Below are 21,218 nucleotides of genomic sequence, written 5' to 3' on the forward strand. Positions count from 1 at the left end.
TTCTCAGACCAATTGGCTGTGATCCCTTTGCATTAAAAATTTAGAAAATTGTTTTACATTTTTAAAAAAAACCTAGCTAACAGTGAAGTTTCCTAAAAGTGCTGCCACTTTTCTCTAATTCCAAGATATTAAATGGTTTATATATGTCGTAATGAGATAAATACAGGCTTCATGGTCAGAAGAAACACGAGTTTACATCCTTACTCTGACACTTCTGATTTGTTGCCTCTGTAAGACACCTGGAAAGTTTTAGGTCTGGTGTTCAGTACTTCCCGCAGCAGACCCCAAGCTCCCTTTCCAATCTCATCTTCTGTCACTTTCCTCCATGTCTTCCCCAAGCATGCTTCGCTTTGTGTTTTAGTTACTTTTCACATTGCTGGGACAAAATGCCCAACACCCACAAGATAAAAGAAGTTTGTGGAGTTTCAGTCTATAGTCTGCCAACTTCAAGGCAGGGCAGCATGGCAGAGGGGCATGGCATGGCAGTCAGGAAGCAGAGAGGGATCAAGGGAGGAGGAGAGATAAGTACCCTTGCAGGCCACACCTACCGTGACTGACCTCTCCCCACCAGGCTTCACCTTCCAACATCACACCCAGCTATAAACCTGCCCAGTGCCAAGTAGCACACACCCATGATCACTCACCTCCCAAAAGCCCCACCGACGAGGCTTTTGGAGGACATCTAGTTATAAACAGTAACACTTCCAAGATCATTTTTTTTTGCTCCCACAGGCACTTCCTGTCCCATTGTGGCACCTGCCCTCCAACCCTCACAGCAGGTCCTCCTCTTCCTGAGAGCATTTCTGACAGCCAGGCCTTTATGTTTGTAGTGCACTCTAGTTGATTATGCCATGTCTGTTATTTATTTACTAAAAATTTAGCTCCTGGAAGACATAGCCTGCAGCTCACACATCTTGTACTTTGTACAGTGGCTCACAGATTGTGCCTTTAACATCACAGTGCTCACTAAATAGTTGTTGAATCAATTGAATTATGAATTAAATTCCCAGTTTAGACTATAACTGGTAAATCTCCTGTACCAATATATTAACCCCAATTAAAAAGTAGAGGATGGTAAAATGAGAAATACTAACCAAAGGAACAACAATCTTTCAAAGGTTTCTTTCAAATTGTAATTCTTTATCATCTCATAGCATCTTAGTCCATTGGGTGCTGCTATCACAGAATACTTGAGATTGAGTGATTTATAATAGCAGAGATGTGTTTCTTACAGTTCTGCAGGTTAAGAAGTTCAATTTTAAAGAGGCTTTATATCTGACGAGAGCTTTGTTACTGAGACGTACAATAAAGGAGGACAGAAGCACACAAGAAAAAGAACATATGGGAGACCTTGAACCCATAGCCCCTGGTCTCTTATAATTGGCATGAATTGATTCATGTGGCCTCCACTCTCAGGATCTCAATATCTCTTAAAGGTCCCACCCCCAATACTGCTGCACTACATTTCATGAACTCGGAGAGACACATTCTCACCACAGCACAAGGTATGGAAAGACAGGTGGCATCTTTCTTTCATAGAGGATAAGAAATGAAGGAAAAGCAGATCCTACTGTCCCGCCCCAATGTGATACTCCCTGCCCACCAAGCTCCACACCTTTACAAGATGGGTTTCTCAGGTACATAGAAAAGATAGATTGCAAATACTTTAGAAGACAAGAGACTAAAAGGCATGCTAAGCCTGTGTCTGGAAGATGACTGGATAGTGGCAGTGCTATGTTTATCAGTGAATTAATTCACTGATGAATTCATAGCTAACTTGCTATTAGGAGGTAGGGCCTGGTTGCAAATGTGAGTCACTAGGGGGATGATCTGGAAGCGTATAGCTACCTCCCAGGATCCTCCTTTCTCTCTCTTTTTCCTGGCCACCATGATGTGAGCAGCTTTGCTCTGAAGCAAACCCTTCCACCATGCCATGTCTGCATTTGATCCTGCCAACCATGGACTGAAATTTCCAAAATTGTGAATGTATAATCCTCCCCACCTTTAAGTTGTGGGTGTTGGAAATTTTGTCCCAAGAACAAGAAGACTAAGACAAGGCACTTTGTGGAGGTATGTGCCATCCTGCCATTTAACTACCTAAGAACTACAGGGATGTCCCTGTTCCAGGTAGGAGGGATGTAAGTATAGTAATGCACACTTGTTTTCACTCTGGAAAGCTCTGATTTATCAAGACCCATCTCAAATGGCACCACCTCTGTGAGACTTTACACACTCCCCATCCTTTCTGTGAGTGTACTCTGAGCACCTGGGATGTGTTTATCACTGTGCCTAGTGCTGGAAACACAGTACGAAGCAGGACAGATGTGGTCCCCACCCTTGTGGAGCTCTTGACTTTTACAAGGTGAGGCAGAGCTTTAGGATAGGGAGATCTGACCCCACGCAGGGAATCAAAGCTGGCTTTGGGGCAGTGATATCTAACCAGTCCCTCTATCCCACTGGTGTTTTTCTTGCTTATTACTCCAGGAACCACAAAGATTTGAGACAAAGAGGTCAATCTGCACATATGGATCAAAAACAAGGATTCCATTTGTTAGCAGTACACTGACCACAGAGCCTGGCATGTGGAAATGCTCAGGAAGTGCTGATAAAATGAGTGAATCAGCTCTGGCCCAGTCCTGCAACAGAGTGGACTTTAGTCACAAGGAAGGACCACAACAACACACTGATTCCCAACCAAATCTGAGAGATGCCCTTGATGAGCTCTTTGGGGATACTTAGAATTGGCTGTGTGTGACCTTCCAGCTGAGCGACATGAACATCCCAGGCAGTTAGCTATGACTGTTGCCCTCTTGTCGGGACATAGGTACAGCCACAATAGAGTGGTAAAACGCCACTTTGAAGTGAAATACTACAAGTCTGAGATTACAGAAGCCCACACCTCCAATACATAAAAGTGACTCTCTTTTCCTAGCATGTCCCTCTTCTAGGTCACTGAGCAGCTCGGGACTCAGGGCACTGCTGTTCTCTCCTGGCATGCGGCGGTGAGTGAGAAGCCACGCTATTGCCCAGGCTGACCTTGAAAACCAAGATCCATGAGCAAGAGTGTTCATCAGCATTTTGAGGTATGCTGATACCTTCCAGTCCCAGTCATTTTATCCCACATGAGCTGAGAACTCTTGAAGGCTATAAAGGTCTTCTCTAAAATCAGCACAGCTTGTAAAGAATTTGCCAACTTTCTAGAGAGCACTCAGAAGTCATTAGTATGAAAACACTTGTGAGAGGGCTGAAAGCAGTTCCCAACAGACAAGCTGACTTTAGACTCCTCTGCCTCTCCTTGAATGGTACATTTTCCTCACAAGACACAGGTCCATCAAGGAGATTTCTAGCAAGAGGCTCAGCAGTCACTTCAAAATGGCAGATTGGGCCACAGCCAGAAGAAGCCAAAGAAATTCTCCTTTCTAAATATTGTCTCAGGGATGTTTGAGCCCTGACCAGCTGGAATAGAACAAAAGTTTCCAAAAGCTGCAGAGAAGGAGATTTGATAAGAAGTTCTAGGTAATCACAACCCAGGGTGAACTTCTACTTTTAAATGTTATTCATTTTTTCATTCATGCATCTATTTACTCTGTAGTTCATAGATTCTATATGCAGGACAGCATCAGGAGTGACAGTGACCATGTGAACCAGCTGTCCCTGCCCTCATAGTGCAGTCCATCATGGGAGACACGGGCAAAATCCCTGGAGGAAACTGATCAACATTCCAGGAGGGCCTAGGAGGGTGGTCCCCAAACTTAGTATCCTGTGGGTCAGGTAACCCAAAGCTGGGTCACAAACAGAGAGAAGGGGCCTAGAACTTCTTATCAGGTCTTCTTCCCTGTAGCCTTTGACCAAGCAAGGGAGAGGAGATACTGAAGATGGATTGAAACAAGAGTCAGATACTTTAACTTTTCTAACCTTCATTGTCTTTGTCTCTAAAATGGGAAAAGCCTCAGACTCCCCATTCCTGATAGTGATCCTAAGAACTTCCTGAGAGGATTAGAGAGCAAATGTTGAGCACAAGCCTGACACTCATATAGCCTTCAAAAAGCTCACAGTTCAGCACTGTCAGTTTCCCAACAGTGCGGGGTGGATCTGGGGAGCTTTCCTCCTGCTCTTATCCAGACCCCTAGTGGTGTGGAATATATGTTTGCTGGCATCCACGGGCTAGAATTAGGAGAGAAAAACAAGCAAAGCTTAGTGGTGGGAGTGGCTTGATGAGCCACAAACTACAGGCGGGGTAGATAAAGCGGCATCTAAATAGAAAAGCTTGAAATGACACTTGTTCGAGGTATATTCTCTTCAGTCACCAAGATGGCTTCAACTGCTGGATTCCGGGCTTTGGGCTCCATCTCCTTACCACACATCATACTCCACATCCTCTGTATAATTTGACTGGCACCTCTGAGAGGTGAGTAGGATTGGCATTCACATCTCCTTCTTTCTTTGTTTTTGAATACATCTCTGTACTGACGAAAGACTGAGACATTAGATCTCTTGCTTTAGTCACACACTGGTGGGTGACACAACAGGGACTAGAGCTGTGGGTCTTCCGAGGCTCTTTCTTGGGCCACTATACAATGCCTTCTCTGAATTTTTTAATTGGTAAAGAATTATCCAAGGCTAAATTGAAACATGAAGGTGTATAAAGCCAAAACATCTTCATAAATCAGGTATTTTTTCTTGATGCTTCAGTTCTTCTAGATGTCAAATAAGATTATTAAGCAAGGATCTGGTCTCCAAATTTTCTCCTCAAGTGCCACAGTTTAAGTGAGCATTTGTTTTACTTCTAATGTTCAAGAAATCCAGCTCAAAGCAGCCCACTGTACAAGAGAAAAATGTCTTTTAAGTTGCTGATTCTTGGTGGACAACAAAATCACAGAGTCTGTGTTTTAGTCCACGATGTAGCTGGATTCATTTTCATTACACATAAGGCAGTGAACTTCTCTGTACAAGTTTTTCACTCATATAGACATCCAGAGCAATGCACCAGCTCATCCTGTGGTTTCTTGCACTCTCGTCACTCAGCAGAGAATGTACAGGTGTGTGCAGTGTGAGACTTGGAGATCTACACATCTCTTACATCTCCTTCCTCAAACTTACAGGCCTACACTTGGGTCTTAGAGAAAAAGGCATGAGGTCATGCACATTGCATAATGAGTACCAAAAAGAGAAGGATTAAAAATAATGATTTGTACATTTATGTGTACTCCATAATCAGCAGCCCATTCTTACTTAGGAACCAAGCGTTCCCTGATAGAGGATCAGCCAAGGGCCACCAAAGGCTCTTCTGCCAAAAAGTAACATGTCAGTGCCATGCTTAACAAAACAGTATACTACGGCTCTTCAGAATAACAAATGATGACTAGAAATTTACTTCAAACATGAAAATCATTCCATCCTTTACTAATCACTAAACAAATCTAGTGTCAGCTTCTTATGGAAAGCATCCCTGCTTCTTTTCACAGATTTTGGTGACGAAAAGGTTGTTACAATTGCATGATGTACTTTCTTCTACGGAAGTAGCTAATGTACTCTATAGCTATCCACTCAGCCTTGGAATTTTCACAGGTCTTAGCTGCAATCACCATTTCTCTTTGTGCTCACATCATCCAGAGTTACATTAGTAACACTTTCTATTTTTCTAAACATATAGTGTTGAGATCAAGGTGAAGAACAGTAGGAAAGGGAAGCCATCTCTTATCTATTAGAGACTTTGTCAAGATTTTCACTACATTTGACCCTTCGGGCATTACAGAAAGTCATTTGCAAAAAAAGACTTTGATTTGTTCCCTTGGAATTATGTTAACTAGGAAAAAAGTGTCATTAACAGAATATAAATCCATATCATATGAATATGAGGAGAGAACTTAAAAGCCATGTGTAGTATTTGATGTTGTTGAAGTCATTTTTCTATGAAGTTGCTTGTATTTTTAGTTTTTAAAAAGTATCATCTCAGAGTTAAAATAATCTGACTGAATACCATTTAAATTCTCATCCTTCAATCTATATCCATCTCCAATATTTATTTTTGAGTCCTAATTTTCCCTGGGACTGCACTTCCCTGTGTGTGTATTGATAGAGGTTAATTTACTTCCAAGATATGTGTCCACTAAGTACTGTACTGTGAAAGCCTATGAACTTGACAAGCTGTAAGACAGACATTTTCTCATTCAACAAACACTAGAATATTAGATGCATACTCCATTGCATAAGAATTCACAGCAATGAAATTTGGGGGAGGTTGGGAGTTGGTTTGGTTTGGTTTTTTGAGACAGGGTCTCACTATGTAGTCCAGGCTGAACTAAAACTGCTATGATCCTCCTGCCTCAGCCTCCTGGGATTACAGGCATTTGCCACCACTCCCAGCCTGAAGTTTTTATTTTTGTTATGTTTGGATTTTATTATTGTGACACTTTAAGCTTTGTAACAACAGATGAAGATAACAAAACTACACACAATCACTTCCCCATAGGACCCAAATCCAGGTAGTCTAAGATTGAAATAAACATTTTTTTTTCACTTAGTTTTCACAAAAGACTAACATTCTACTACTTTCACAACCAGGTTTCTATGCTCAGATGTTTCCCCAGCCCTGAAAAGCCTGGCTGCTCTCAACCTTCCTTTTCATCTTACTCTTTAACTGAAGTGCCCTCTCGTGTTCATCTTGATTTTAGCACTCACCTCTGCATCTTTTTCAAGGGCTTCCTAGTGATAGTTTCATCATTATTCTCTTAGGCAGAGTTTAGAGATAAATTATTATTATAGATGTTGTGAGAATGTTAAGTATCTCTTACTCAAAATGCATGCTACCAAAAGCATTTCTGCTTTGTGATTTGTTTGGATTTTGGACTCTTTCCTTACACCAGATGAGATATATGGAGCTAGAATCCAATTCTATGCACAACATTCACCTATGTTTCATACACATGAGGCCCACGGGAAATTATACACAATAACTTTACTTCATTTTATCTTGGCTGCTACCCACCCCAAGAGGTCTGGCTTAGAATTTTCCACTTGTGGCCTCATGTCAGTATTCAAAAAGTTTCAGATTTCACAAGATTTGGAATTTTAGAATTTTGCATTAGGTATAATCCAAATGCCTAGTTTCCAGGGTCTCCAAACTACTTATCAAAAAATGTTCAGTGGATAACTTCTGTTGCCTCACTATTGTCATGAAAGTACTTGGAGATGGTCTGGTCAGGAATTCACCTTATAAACCATTTAGGATAACTCCTTTATCTGAAAGACCAAAATCCAAAACCTCTGAAATTACATGACTCCCCAAGGTGATATGAGGAGTTGGGTTTACAATTTAGATCTTTTGCTGCCTCATAACAATAAGAATAGCTGGTGTGAGGGCCAGGGATTTTAGCTCAGTGGCACTCTGCCGGCCTCGCAAGCACAGGTCCTGAGTTTGATCCCTGGTACTGAAAAGAAAAAGAATAGCTGGGTGTGGTGGCTTATACCTGTACCCCTAGCACTGGGGAGGTAGAGGCAGCAGGAACACCACAAGTTTGAGGCCAGCTTTAGCTATACAGTGAGTTTAACGCCCTGTGTTAAAAGGGGGGCTGCAATTAACTAAGTAGCAATCATGCAGTGTGCACTCTATAAAGTCTCCTGCATGCACTATCTTTGTGTGTGTGTCTGGTACTGGGGATTGAACACAAGACCTTCACAGTGAGCTATGCCCCCAGCCCTGCCCTTTCTGAGATAGTGCATTGCTAAATTGCCAACCCTGGGCTTGAATTTGAGATCCTTCTACCTCTGTCTCTGAGAGTGCTGGGATTATAGGTGTTTGTCAACACATCCGGGTATGAAGTGTCTTATTTTAGTCTCGCAACAGTTTTGAGTAGGCATGTCATCACATCTATGTTACAAAGAGGGAAATAAAATCACTGAGAGAGAAGTTGAAGAAATATATGTACCCATACCACACAAATGGGTTTTGAACACCAGTGATTGAAGTCACTACTGATCTTACTGCCTTCAGAGTAATTAGGCACATAGATTTAGATATGTGGTTGTAGGCGTACAGATGGGTGGATGTATGTAAATGTACTTACGTATAAATGATGAAGCAATCAGTGGGATTAGTTTTGCACATTTTGAAAGTACAAGTGAATGACATCCTATTTCTAAGAGTCTAGGGTGGATGGGGAAAACAGTGCCTGACTTCCATTTCATCTTCTTTCTTCCTGCACCATGGAAACAGCAAAGATAAACAATACATTTCTCGGAGTTCTTTGCAGTCACACTTCTGGATAAGATTTCGATCGTATCCATCAAACACAGCAGAATTGAAGGTAAAAACAAGCACCTGTTGCTCTTGGCGTCACACCCTCTGTGGTTACATGTGGTATTCCATGGGAATTCCAGAGGTGCTGAGCTGTGGTTACCAGCCTAGCTGTGGTCACTGGCTTCAAAGGATTAAGAGTAGGGCCCTTGACATCCATTCTGAATTCTGAGGGAACAGATACCCCAGGCCCAGAGTGATACGAGAGCAAGGGAGAGCAAATGTGACTGCACATTGTAGTGACTCACTGTTTGTGGTGGCTTCCTGTCCTTACTTGGTGGTTTCCTAATTTTGGCAGAAGTGGCATGCAATGGAGTCAGAATTCCTTTAGTTATGGAGCAATTGCAGCTCACACAGGCTTTGGATGGCTTCTTGGGGGTAAGCTAACATGTTGAAAGGCAAGGCCTACCAATGCTAGAGCCCTGATGTGCTCCCTGCCTTTTGCATAGGATCCTGAAGAGGAAAGGTGAACTGTAGGTTAACCAGCTCTCAGAAAGCTGCCCAGCTTCAAGGCAGATATCTGCATGAGTCCAAATAACTAAACTCCTTAAGGTAATTAAGTGCTTCTGGATGAATGGCTACCAAGTGCCCAAAACAAGCAAAGTCATTTCTGAGGGAAGGAAATATCATCCTATACCTGAACTTCTTTAATGGCAGCTTTTAAAGCATCATATCCAGCACATAGACAATGACAATCAGACACATGGGGAGATAGGACAGGAAAAATGAGAACTAGCAGAAACAAAAAAAAAATATATAGAAAATGTACAATGACTATAGATCAGTGTTCTAACAGAAATCTAATGCAAGCCACAAAAGTGAGATGTGTATGTAATTCAAAATATTCTAACCATGTTAAAAAGGTAAAAATAGGTGAGATAAAATTGGTAAGTATTTTTCTTTAACACAACTGACATTTTTATTTACCCAAATTATTATTTTGAATGTATCCAGTGCAGGCCACATCTTCAATTCATTAATTGTTTATAGCTCAGTTCATCCCTTTTCCCGCTAGTGGTTATGAAACAAATGACTAAGCCAGCTCATGTGAGGAAATAGTTATTTTGATTCAGCCCTCAAATAGCAGTACCTGGGACACTAAATGTTATAATCAGGAAGATGTGTCTGTTTGACTGAGAGTGGAGACTAGAACAATTTGCAAGAAGGAATCCACAAAATAAGAGTGGGGAAAGGGAGAATTCAAATAGTATCAGGTAAGGATGTTCTGAAGACAGAAATCAGAAGGGAAGCACATTCTTTTGAGATAAGGATTACTGAAATAAAGAGATAAGAAATATTTTGACAGTATCAAAAATGGATAGAACCCTCTGGTATGAGCAGTTTCTTAAAGCATTCAATATTGGCCTGGGATTTAGCTCAGTGGTTCCACCACCTGCCTCGCAAGCGCGAGGTCCTGAGTTCAATCCCTGGTACCAAAAAAAAAAAAAAAAAAAAAAAAAGCATTCACTATTGAAGAAGAAAAGTATATAAGATGTCTTGTAGTGCACAGAAAAGAGTAAAATAAAAATGATTTGGTAAGTTAAATATAGGTCAAATTAAATATTTACCACATCCCGAATAATAAAGCAAAATATCTCTTAAGAAGCTGAGTCAAAATGCAAAAATAAATAAATAAATAAAAAGATTTTAAGTAAGTTTATTTTTAGCAGTAAGTTTTTTTTTTTCCAGGTTTTCTTATTCTGCTGTTGCTAGGCCACGTAGCATCTGCCCCTAGAGGTGAACAGTTCACTATGCCATTTATAGGCAGAAAATGGCTCACGTGGCAAATAAACATCTGGCATCTCAAGCAATGACTCTGGTAATAAGTATTTTTATTACTCATTTTTGGTCTTAAAGGTAGAATTCTTCTCACTTTTACATGTTTTCCTGGGATACCATTCTGTATGTTTCAACATCTATGGTGTCTCCTCAAAGACAGGGTTACTTTAATTCACAGTTATGGTGTATTCTTAAGAAGTATTTAAATTCATTCAAAATTATTTATTAAGCTTCTGTTTGAGTCAAAAATATTTCATATCTGATTAATTCAACTGAGTTCAGCTTTTAAAGGGTACTGTTTTTCTACAATGTGACTATTTCTTTTGAAAATCTATGATTAATATGTGTTTTCAGTGATAGAAAGGAATTTGGTGTTTTACTAAACTATCTGTCATAATTTTAATAAATCTAGGATTATCTAGGCTGATTTTATGGAATTTCTAAAATACATGATAAGAAGTGAAAGTGAACTTAAAGTGAATTTAATGTAGGACAGGCATTCATTTAGTCTAATAGCTAAAGTGTGTTCATTGAAGAAAAAGCACTTGGTTTTGGTTTTGGTTTTGTTTTCTCACCTCTGCAAACCTCAAAATAGCACACTTTGCAAATATGATTGACTACAGAGATTATAGCTTAGCGAGATGATTCATGGCTAACATATCATTCATCTGCCTTTTATTTTTGGAGCCTTGTGTATTGGCCAAATGCCTACATGTCTCTGATATGCTCCTAAAGATAAAGGACTTTAAACTCAAAATGAAGAGCAGTGTTGTCTATTATCAAACCTCAAAATAGCACACTTTGCAAATATGATTGACTACAGAGATTATAGCTTAGCGAGATGATTCATGGCTAACATATCATTCATCTGCCTTTTATTTTTGGAGCCTTGTGTATTGGCCAAATGCCTACATGTCTCTGATATGCTCCTAAAGATAAAGGACTTTAAACTCAAAATGAAGAGCAGTGTTGTCTATTATATCAATAAATATTCTGCAAACCTCAAAATAGCATTCTTTGCAAATATGATTGACTACAGAGATTATAGCTTAGCGAGATGATTCATGGCTAACATAATATCATTCATCTGCCTTTTATTTTTGGAGCCTTGTGTATTGGCCAAATGCCTACATGTTTCTGATATGCTCCTAAAGATAAAGGACTTTAAACTCAAAATGAAGAGCAGTGTTGTCTATTATATCAATAAATTTATTTTTATAAAAGGTAGGGAAAGAAGGGACTAACAGTAGTTGAATAAAAGGAAAACAATGAACTTGTCACACCTACAAGTACAACTATAAAAATGTGGAGGAAAAAAGGTAAACCTTCCCCCAACTCCATGAGACCACAACCAAGAGAGTATCACTTGACCAGAGATGACAAAAGAGCACAAAACTCCCTCCCCAAGTCAGTCCTGAGAAACTGGAAAAAGAAGAAGGAAAGAGGCCAACAATGCATTCCTCAGCAGACACCCTGGCTATAAGAGACTAAGCAATAAGATTTCTAAAGTATTGAAGAAGAATTTTATATTCAGTTATATTGTCATTTAAGTAGGAAGGAATCTGTATTCATTTTCTATTGGGGACATGACAGATTGCTTAAATCAATACAAATTTTTATTTCATATTTCTGTTGGCTGGAGGTAGCACACAAAAGGAACATGAAAATATGCTAAATACCTTTTTATTAGGAGGAAAGCAAAAATAAAGGTGAATAAATATTACTATGGGTCATAGGTTAAGGATCGCTATCAGAACAAAAATAAAAATAGCACGTGTAACTTTTAAACTCACAAAAAAAAAATTTCAATGTAATAAATGGAACATAGAGAGAGGGGGAAAATAAGCCCTAGAAAGCACAATGAACAGGAAATATAGCAGGAAAAATTCTAATATTGCAGTAATTACAATAAGGGTAAATTATCAAACTCATCAATTCACTGAAACTCACAGGTTGAATTTTTCAAAAACCAACAGCATGAATTGTTTCCAAAAAGTATACTTAAAATGTTAAACAATAGACTACAAGTTTTAAAAGTAGCATATCACTCAATGTAAGCCAAATTTCATTGCAGAAATGAATTCCAAAATGTCAGTAATTCTACTCTGTCTCATCAGGAAGTGACACATTCTATTGCCAGTTATATAACCAAATTCCCACAAGTTCACTGATGTTCCACAAAGGCTCAGGGATAAATGGCTTGTGAGATGTGTGGTAAATCACTTGCCTAATACTCCAGGCCCTTGTTCATCCCTAGCACCACACACAAACACAGAACAAAGTCCATAATGGTTGGTGATTGCTAGGACTGCTGGCAAAGGTCAGGTCTCCAGCCTCTATGATATTATCTATTTCTATATTTATTTTTTAATTAATCTTATTGGTACATTTAATGTATACAATGTCATGACATTCATTGCTGGAAATTTGTACCTTTACACAATCAATCTTGATTCTTGCTTTTCCCCCACTCCCCTCCCCTCCCTTCAACCCCTCCCTCCCTGACTACAAAGACTTTGTTTCCATTATTTTTCATTTTCTCATATTAATTCTGTATTTAAATAATAGATTCAACCCATGAATGAAAGCACAATGGTTGAAACTGCTCACTCATGAGCATTTAAAAGGAAAACAGGTTAGGAGGATGCGTTCATGTGACCAATGTGGGTAGAGAGATTATTTATATTTGTGTCAAAGGAGGCCTCTGCCTCAGTGAACTAAGCCTGCTTTCACTGACTGAAACAAAGGCAAGACAGGTAAGAGAGTAGGACCAGTGAATACCAGAAGGTAGGGGACAGGAGAATTTGGAAACTCATTGGTGACAAAGATCCGGCAGAAACAGTAGTGACTGCTTTACATGAGGGGGAGATTCCCCCAGCCTGTAGACCAAGGCAGTTGATCAGATGTCACAGGGCAGCCAGTGCTAATGTGGCAGTGCCCTCACCAAGGACCTGTTGAGCTGGACCTGGCCTTAGCTTCAGGAACAAAAAGGAGGTGAGGGCAGGCCGCAGATTCATTCTTTGATTTTAGATAACCCTAACTCGGCATATCAGATGTCTAACAGGTTGAGAATTACAATATTTCTCTTATATCATTAGGAATCCTATTTCATCTCTGATATCATCCCTGTATCCACAAGATAGCTAACAACTGTCTTCAACCACTTGGCTTCAGAGGAGATTGTATGCAAGGTTTGAAACACTTAGGTCTTCTAAGAAAAAAGAGTGTGAAGCTGGAAATGGTTAAAAGAGAAAGGCCAAAAAAGGGGAGGGCAGAGCTGGGGATTTAGCTCAGTGGTTCTGCTACCTGCCTTGCAAGTGCAAGGACCTGAGTTCGACCGCCGGTACCAAAAAGCGGGGTGGGGCGCATAACAACAATATTACTGTAGCTAAATCTGATTCAGAGGCTGAGGAATTTCACTGTACTGTCAGAGCCGAAGGGAGTGACTAGGGAGAGTCGTGGTTTTTTTTAGCTACGCCCTCCTATGGAAACACGACAAATGATCAGCTGTCAGCCTGTTTCTTCTGTTTCAAGGAAGAATCGAGCTTGAATCACACGTGGGCTGCGGAGAGAGCCAGTGGGAGAAGGGCGACCACGGCAGGACCTGAGGGAATCCGTGTAACGCTGCGGGGCTAGGAAAGCTGACGGAGAAACCCACGGGAGGCCTGAGTCCCCAAGACGGAAAATTGTCCGAAACTTTGGGGAGGCGCTGGCGGAGCGAGTGAGGACGCTCGGATTCCCTGCTTGATTAGAACCTCTGCTCTCCTTGTGTTCAGGGTTTCCATGGTGCCGGCTGCGACCCTCACAGTCATCTTCATCTTCCTGGATCGGTCGCCGTTGTCCGAACCTCTTTGGGCTGCCGGGGCTGGTGAGTTCCCAGGCGCTGCGCCTCTGCTGCCTCCTCTGTGCGCTCCCCACCCCCACCCTCTTATCTCCGGGCTCCTCTCCTACATGTCTTGGTCACTTCAGCCTCTGGCACCTCCCTGCACCTGGCGCGGCCGAGAGGCAGAAAAGACAGGAAGCAGGGGGAAGAGGGGTTATAGGAGGAAGCTAGCCTGGCAGCCACCCCACCCCCACCCCTTGCCACTAAAGTGGGTTCCTATCACAAAAGGCTACAGGCAGCCCAGGTCTTGCTCTGCTTTTACAAACTTGCCCCTCTCCAGAGTCCTTGAGAATATTTGCCAGCAGATCACAGCCCAGGCACCTCACGGCCTCACCACTTCCCTCCTCAATCACTGAGGCACCCACCTCTCCAGTCTCCCTGCCCACCTTGCCCAGGTACCCCAGGCCTCCCAAACTGCGAAGGCCAGAGCTGGACGCCCCTCTCCAGAGTCCTCGAGAATATTTGCCAGCAGATCACAGCCCAGGCACCTCACGGCCTCACCAACGCCATGCACCACTTCCCTCCTCAATCACTGAGGCACCCACCTCCCCAGTCTCCCTGCCCACCTTGCCCAGGTACCCCAGGCCTCCCAAACTGCGAAGGCCAGAGCTGGTACCTTAGGGGCCTGCCTGAGGACACACCCAGCAGCACACCCCCACAGGGGCAGAACCTAAAGCAGCAGGGCTGGCGCCCCGCATGCCCAGGACACTGGCAATGGAGCTAGACAGGGGCATCTATAAACGTCTGCCCTTGAAGCAGGCCCCCTCCCCCACCTTCCTCTTGGGGAGAGAGCACCAGCCCTGAAGATGATCATTAATTAGACAGAAATCCATGGCTTCTGTAAAACATTTTCAGCTTTGCAGGCCACACCATATGTGTCTCAGCTCTGCCTTTGGTGTGACAGTAGCTGGAGACAGCATGCCAAAGGTGAGAACCAGATTTGTTTACCTTCCTAAAATACCACCTTTCAGGGCCAGGGATTTAGCTCAGCGGTTGGGTGGCCTGCCTTGCAAGCACAAGGACCTGAGTTCAATCCCCTGTACCAAAAAAAAAAAAAAAAGTCACCTTTCATACTGATTTTTTATTTTGGCTCTCATCTTTATTATTTGTTTCATTATACTAATGTTGATTATTGTGTTGCTCACCAGACTATTTTTTATGTTTGATACATGAAGTCCTCCTGACTTTCTATGAAGCAGAGTGCATGGGACATTTTTCTAGTATTCATGTTACATCCTTTTGGGGATGTGCACTTCTCTGAGCCTACTGATCCTTTCCTCTGCTGTATTTTTTGGACATTCTAGATTTTCTTTTTTTATTTTTTTATTGGTACGTGTTTGCAGTTCAAAATGATTGCATTCATAGTGGGAAGTTGCTATATGTACATATCATATCTTAATTCCTTTTTCTATTTAATGCATTTCCAAGCTAACAGAAGCCAATGTACTAGCACAGTAGTGCCACCTCCTAGCAGTCAATCCAAATCCTATGAACCATAATCGTGAACTGAACCCTTGTGTCACACATGTCTCCCACGCTCATCACGTCATGACTTAGTCACCTCAGCATGGATCCAACACTCCCCATCTCCCTGCAGCCACCTGAGTTACTTCTGAAGATCCTCTACTGTTCTGGCCTTTACTGGCCAGGCACATCCCTAACAAGGACAAGTGGTCATGAATATGGGTATTAGTCACATGGGCAGAGGGAATATGAGCCTTCTCCTGGGACATGAGGCTGCTGCCAGGGAATGTTCTCTTCCTCCTCAAACAAGAAACGATCACTACTTTAAGTGGGTGGAGGGCACAGTGTGGAAAGGGGCAGTTCTCCCTCTGCCAGCTCAGCCTTTCTGAGAGATTCTCATCCCCTCAACAATATTATGAGAGGATAACAAATGGATCCATTCCTTGCTCACCCCTAATCCTTCATTGTGCTTTTCCCTCACAGACATGCACTCTCTTTTCTATAATTTCATCATCAATCCTAAAGCCCAACCTGGAGACCAATGGTGCAAAATCCGAGGTCAGGTGGATCAGAAGACTTTTCTTTTCTATAACTGTGTCAATGCCAAAGCCAAATCCATAAGTATCCTTGGAGGGAAGATTGATAGCACCAAGACCTGGGAAGAGCAGACAGAAACACTGCGGGATTTGGGCAACATGCTCAAACAGGAACTGCTTGACATTAAACTAGAGAACTGTGCAGCCACAGGTAAGTCAGAATACTCCAATGGAATGAGAGAAACGATACAGTTTTAGGGATACTTACCATATTTGCAAAATAAAAAAAAAAACAAACAATTGGATGTTGGGCCCTGCAACAAGTCCTGCAGCAAGGCTGGATGTGGAGGAAGAACAGGGTCAGATTAGTATATCAGAGGAGGTGGATGCTGGGTGGGACCACAGACTTGTCAAGAGCTGAGGCTGATCTCTTTCTGTGGGGCAGCTCCCGCCATCCTGTGGGCCAACCTGACCTGTCATGGTAGAGCTGGTGAACCCCCCAGTGGGTCCTGGGAACTTGGCTTCAATGGACAGATTTTGTTCCATATTGAGTCAAACAAAAGAAAGTGGACAGAGGTCAATCCTGGATCCAGCTGCATCAAAAAGAAGTGGGAAAAAAACAGGGAGCTGACCCAGTTCTTATACCGGACCTCTACGGATGACTGTGGGAGTTGGTTTGAGGAGTTCATGGAGCACTGGAAGGAAATCCTGGAGACAAGAGGTAACTGGGAAGAAGAGGAGGAAGAAGTAGCTCCCTTCAGATGAGATGCTCCTCCGTGTGTGTGTGTGTGTGTGTGTGTGTGTGTGTGTGTGTGTGTGCGTGTGTGTACTACATCTACAGTGATCTAGAATGATTTGTTACTGGGAATGGTGCCAGGTGTATTCTTCCCATCTTGTTCTTTCTCACCTACTAACAACTGTTGCTCACTGCACATGCCTATGTTGCATTCACTATGGATTTCTTCCTGACCTCTATACAATGGGCATCATTCTCTTTTCAGGCCTTTTCCTCTTTCTCTTCCCTCTGAATCACTTTTCCTATTCATCTCACCTGATCTCTTTCTTGAAATCTTTCAAAATCTCTTCAACATCAGCTCCTGAGACCCTTCTCTATCAATCTCATCATGAGTCACTTCCTCTTCTACCATCAAGAAGGGTGGGTTACATTGTCACCCTGGCTGCTCATTACCTAAATTTCTCCTTGATCACAAAGACCTCTTTCTCTTTCCTTTCCCATCTCAGGACCTGTCACAGTGCCTGCCACATAGCATAGGGGCAGAAGCTGTCTGTATTGCTTGGTTAACTAAGGTAGCTAGAGCTGAGGGGGCAGCTTCTCAGACTTGGGCTTTGGAAAAATGCTGAGTCTCTCATATTTCCATTCCAGCACCACCCACCACCCCAGCTATAGCTGAATCCAGGTCCAAGACCGCAATACAGAGCCCCAGAGCCCAGCTGATCCTGACCTGCTCCGTCCTACTTAGCATCCTAGGAACACTGTCATAGTTCTTCACAGTTGCAGGTCGTAAGGAAAGTTAAAACTTTAAGTTGGAAAGGCTTGGGTTAAGGCTTTCGGCTCTCTAAGGCGTCTAACCACTAGTTCACCTCTTCTTTCTCTGGATACCTGGCCAGTTCCCTGGGAAAAAACAGGGAGGACTTTGTTATAAAGACCAGATGTTCTTAACATCAAGATAAGGAATGTGATACATTCCGTCCCTCCAGGATCTCTGGCCAGGGCCCGGTTGGGACGCGACTGCAAGCACATTCACCTTTTTTCATGCCAAAAGTACAGGTAGTTTTACCACCTTTGTCTAGAGAGCTGTATAAGCAGCCCTCCTAGCCCAGGCTGCTGCTGCTGCTGTCTTACGCCCAGAATTGAGACATGTAGCCGGAGGGACTGCTGAAAAGACCCGTGCTGTGTTGCGAGTGATGGACCTAATTCCTCCAACATTCCGGTGCTGTTGCCAGAGAGCCTACGGGTAATTTCCCGGATAGAGTCCCTCTTGCTGTTAGAGGACTCCCCTCTTTCTTTGTCCTCTCCATTCTTACTTTTGTTTGCTGTATGCGCATATCCTTCAATAACCTTTCCCTTTTTGTACTTATTTAAGGCTGGTGGACGTTCTTTTAGCGGATCGAGCCAAATTAATTAGGAGACCGTGCACGGCAAAGGACAATAAATAAAATTTGTCCTTACACAGGTGTGATGAACAGAATTGAGAGGGAGGCAAGGGGCAGAGGAATGAGGAGTAAGGAGGGGAAAGTGAGTACTCAGAATCTCTGATTCTCCACTACGCCTTGAAATGAAACGGGAGAATCAGACATGATACCAATAGCTCACTAAGCTCAGCCCTGAGGTGGGAGAATTGATCCCTGGCATGAACAAGCCAGAAGGTGGAGCAGCCCATATTAACATCAAACTTGCTGTGCTCTAAAGTGTTTTAGCAAAACAAATCCTGGTTCCAGCCGGATTCCTTTTGGGGAGGGGCCAGTGATACATCGTATGGACACAGCAGGAACACAAAGAAGGAAAAAGTCTATTTCAGTGATTACACCATGGCGGCTCCACTTCGTGTGTGAAGAACAGTGAAGATCCATCCCATAGATTCATGGTGGAGATGCAAGCCACAGCCCCTTGTTATCCTGAAACCTCTAAAAGGTTCGCTGTAGTAGACGAGGTACAGATCTGGCTGGAACAAGTGCACCGCACATACGTCTCCTAGCACGCTAGTAGAGGCCTAGCTCCTGCGTTGAGCCTTGTCTATGTCTGGCTGTGACCTCACCCGTCCCCCCTAGTTGGATGCCTCCATCGCCTGTCCAAGGACACTCCAACAACCAATCCTGTTGAGCCAAATATATTACGCCCCCTTCGCCACTCCCTCTTTCAAAACTTTATAAATTGCTGGCTGAACTTATTAAAAGTGGAAGCATTCCAGAAACTTCCCCAGAGTGAGTCTGCTTGGTGATTCCGCTGCTTGTCCTCCCCGTCCGAGTCCCTGAACTTTTCTTCCGCGAGCGGGCTTGCGGACAAACACAACACACCGTCACTGCCCCAGATGAAGAGGAGCGGAACCTGTGTCTAATCCCACAATAAAGGACAGAGAAGTCTTTCCCAATCCAACTCACAGGCTGAAGTTTGGGGCCACATTCCCACAGGAATGATGCACCCACCACCACCTCCAAAATATATATTTTTTTAACTCAAGAAGTTGTCTTGGAGTATAGTACATGTCCTTGTTTTGTTTGTTTGTTTGTTTTGGTACTGGGGATCGAACTCAGGATCTTAGGCTTAGCAAGTCAGGTGGTGGAACCACTGAGCTAAAACACTGGCCTAGTACATGTCCTCTTGAATCACCCTTTATAACTCATCTTTAGGGGACTGCTGGCCTGTGTGTCTACTTATATGGACAAAATACCCCAGAAAAAAAATTAAAAGGAAAACATTTTTATTTGGTTCATGGTTTCACAGATTTAATTCCATGATCAGTTGGCCCTATTGCTTTTGGGACTTCACAGTGGGACCATCTGGTGCTTACTTACCTCATGGTAACAGGAAAAGCAAATGAGGAGGGAGTTGGCACAGGTCACCATGTTTCCTTCAAGGATACAGCACCAGAGACCCAAATTACTTATAATAGACCCCACCTCCTAAAGGTTTCACCACATCCCAAGAGTGCCACAGGCTGGTGATCAAGGCTTCAAAACCCAGAATTTGGAGGACATTTAAGATCCAAACTGTATCTAGAAGTAAAGAAAATCTAGAAGGAAGGATAGGTCCTGTGCAGAATCAGCACTGCTTTGAAGGCAGCTTCCTATCAGGAGGCCTCTGCAGCTTTCTCAGGCAATTCAGGGTGAATTTCTGACAGAGGACATCCTGACACTGCTGAGGGTCAAGAGACCAATATGACTGGAGCGGGGGAAGCCACTGCCACTGGCGGTGAGGAGGCTGCTGCCACTGAGGTAGAAAATGATTTCTCCTGGGAGGGAGGAGACCAATTCTTCTGAGAGCTTGGAGCCTTCTTCTACTGCTAACGAAGGCTATTTGAATTTAGGGAATATCCCAGCTTCATCAGAGTCTCCCCACAAGCCTCCATCTCTACTTCTAGGATCTCATTCTTCTGCAATCAGTGCTCCACATTTATCAGGTGACACCTCACCAGACTGGGAGTCCGAGGCTGAGGTTCTTCATTTAATTTTCAGCCATTTCTTCCCTGTGGATTCAGGAGAGAAGGGAGTCCTTTGGAGTACACATAAAAGGTCTTCAGTCATTGACACAGTGCTTGAGCTGAGTTTTTGAAACTCTGAGCTCATTCATCTCTTTGTTAACTTTGTCCACCAACATTAAGAGCAACCAAAAATGTCATTGCATTCAAAATTGTCATCGTTTCACAGAAATGTTTGAAAGAATTTTGCAGACTCATCTTGACCCTCTCTCCATATTAGTACCTCACTGTAAGTACCCAACGCACATTTTTTCCTATCTCTGTGAAGAATTCTCACTATAGACTATCAGGTCTATTCAGGTCTATATTTGCTACTAGAAAATGAATAACAGATATTTTAAAATCTAGTCACATTTTTTAAAAAAACCCGTTTCAGGATGTACAGAATCAAATCAGAAACTGCATCCTTTCAATTCTGTTCCTTTAGTCGCAGTGGGAGTCCATGATTTAAAGTGATTCCACTTAATGTTTTCAACTGTACAAAGGTGTGAAGGCTATATACATTCAGTGAAACTACTCTTAGCGTTTGGAAATGACCTTTTCCAAGGCTAGTGATCTGCAATATCAGGTTCTCTTGTGACTCTGGGTAGAGATAGTCAGCTCCAGTCAGCCACACGGTGATGAGAGGAAACCACTAATTGCAGAGACTGTGTTGCCAGCGTTTTTTTTTTTTTTTTTTTGAACTACTCTTAGCTTGGAAATGACCTTTTCCAAGGCTAGTGATCTGCAATATCAGGTTCTCTTGTGACTCTGGGTAGAGATAGTCAGCTCCAGTCAGCCACACGGTGATGAGAGGAAACCACTAATTGCAGAGACTGTGTTGCCCCCGTTTTTTTTTTTTTTTTATTGAATTTATTGGTACATTTAGGGATACAGTACAGTTACATTCATTGTTGGGATCATGTACCTTTACATGGCAAGTCTTGATTCTCATTTTTTTCCCCTTACCTCTGCCCTCCCTTCACCCCCTCCTCCCCTCCCCATCTACAAACACTTTATTTTCATCTTTTCATTCTCTCACATTTTTTTCTTTTCCCTTTTTG

At 42.7% G+C, this 21,218-nt stretch overlaps 1 protein-coding gene across 4 annotated transcripts in view; it reads left to right on the top strand.

Annotated features, from left to right (window-relative positions):
• The window catches only part of LOC104859319 (UL16-binding protein 1), a 106,613-nt gene that overhangs the window by 63,458 nt on the left and 21,937 nt on the right, over window positions 1-21,218 (top strand). Inside the window, exons 1-5 of one of the 4 annotated variants that reach the window (XM_010619859.1) lie at window positions 8,238-8,306; window positions 13,852-13,943; window positions 15,906-16,169; window positions 16,404-16,679; window positions 17,343-17,841. In XM_010619859.1, coding sequence (XP_010618161.1) covers window positions 13,859-13,943; window positions 15,906-16,169; window positions 16,404-16,679; window positions 17,343-17,461 — 744 coding nt within the window. In that variant the 5' untranslated portion in view covers window positions 8,238-8,306; window positions 13,852-13,858 and the 3' untranslated portion in view covers window positions 17,462-17,841. Of the gene's footprint in view, window positions 1-8,237; window positions 8,307-13,494; window positions 13,944-15,905; window positions 16,170-16,403; window positions 16,680-17,342; window positions 17,940-21,218 lie in introns of those variants that run through there. The other 3 variants (XM_010619857.1, XM_010619860.1, XM_033763314.1) reach the window with 3 other exon arrangements.

This window comes from Fukomys damarensis, unplaced genomic scaffold (assembly GCF_012274545.1).
Source record: "Fukomys damarensis isolate Sample0158 unplaced genomic scaffold, DMR_v1.0_HiC HiC_scaffold_14, whole genome shotgun sequence".
Lineage (NCBI taxonomy): Eukaryota > Metazoa > Chordata > Mammalia > Rodentia > Bathyergidae > Fukomys > Fukomys damarensis.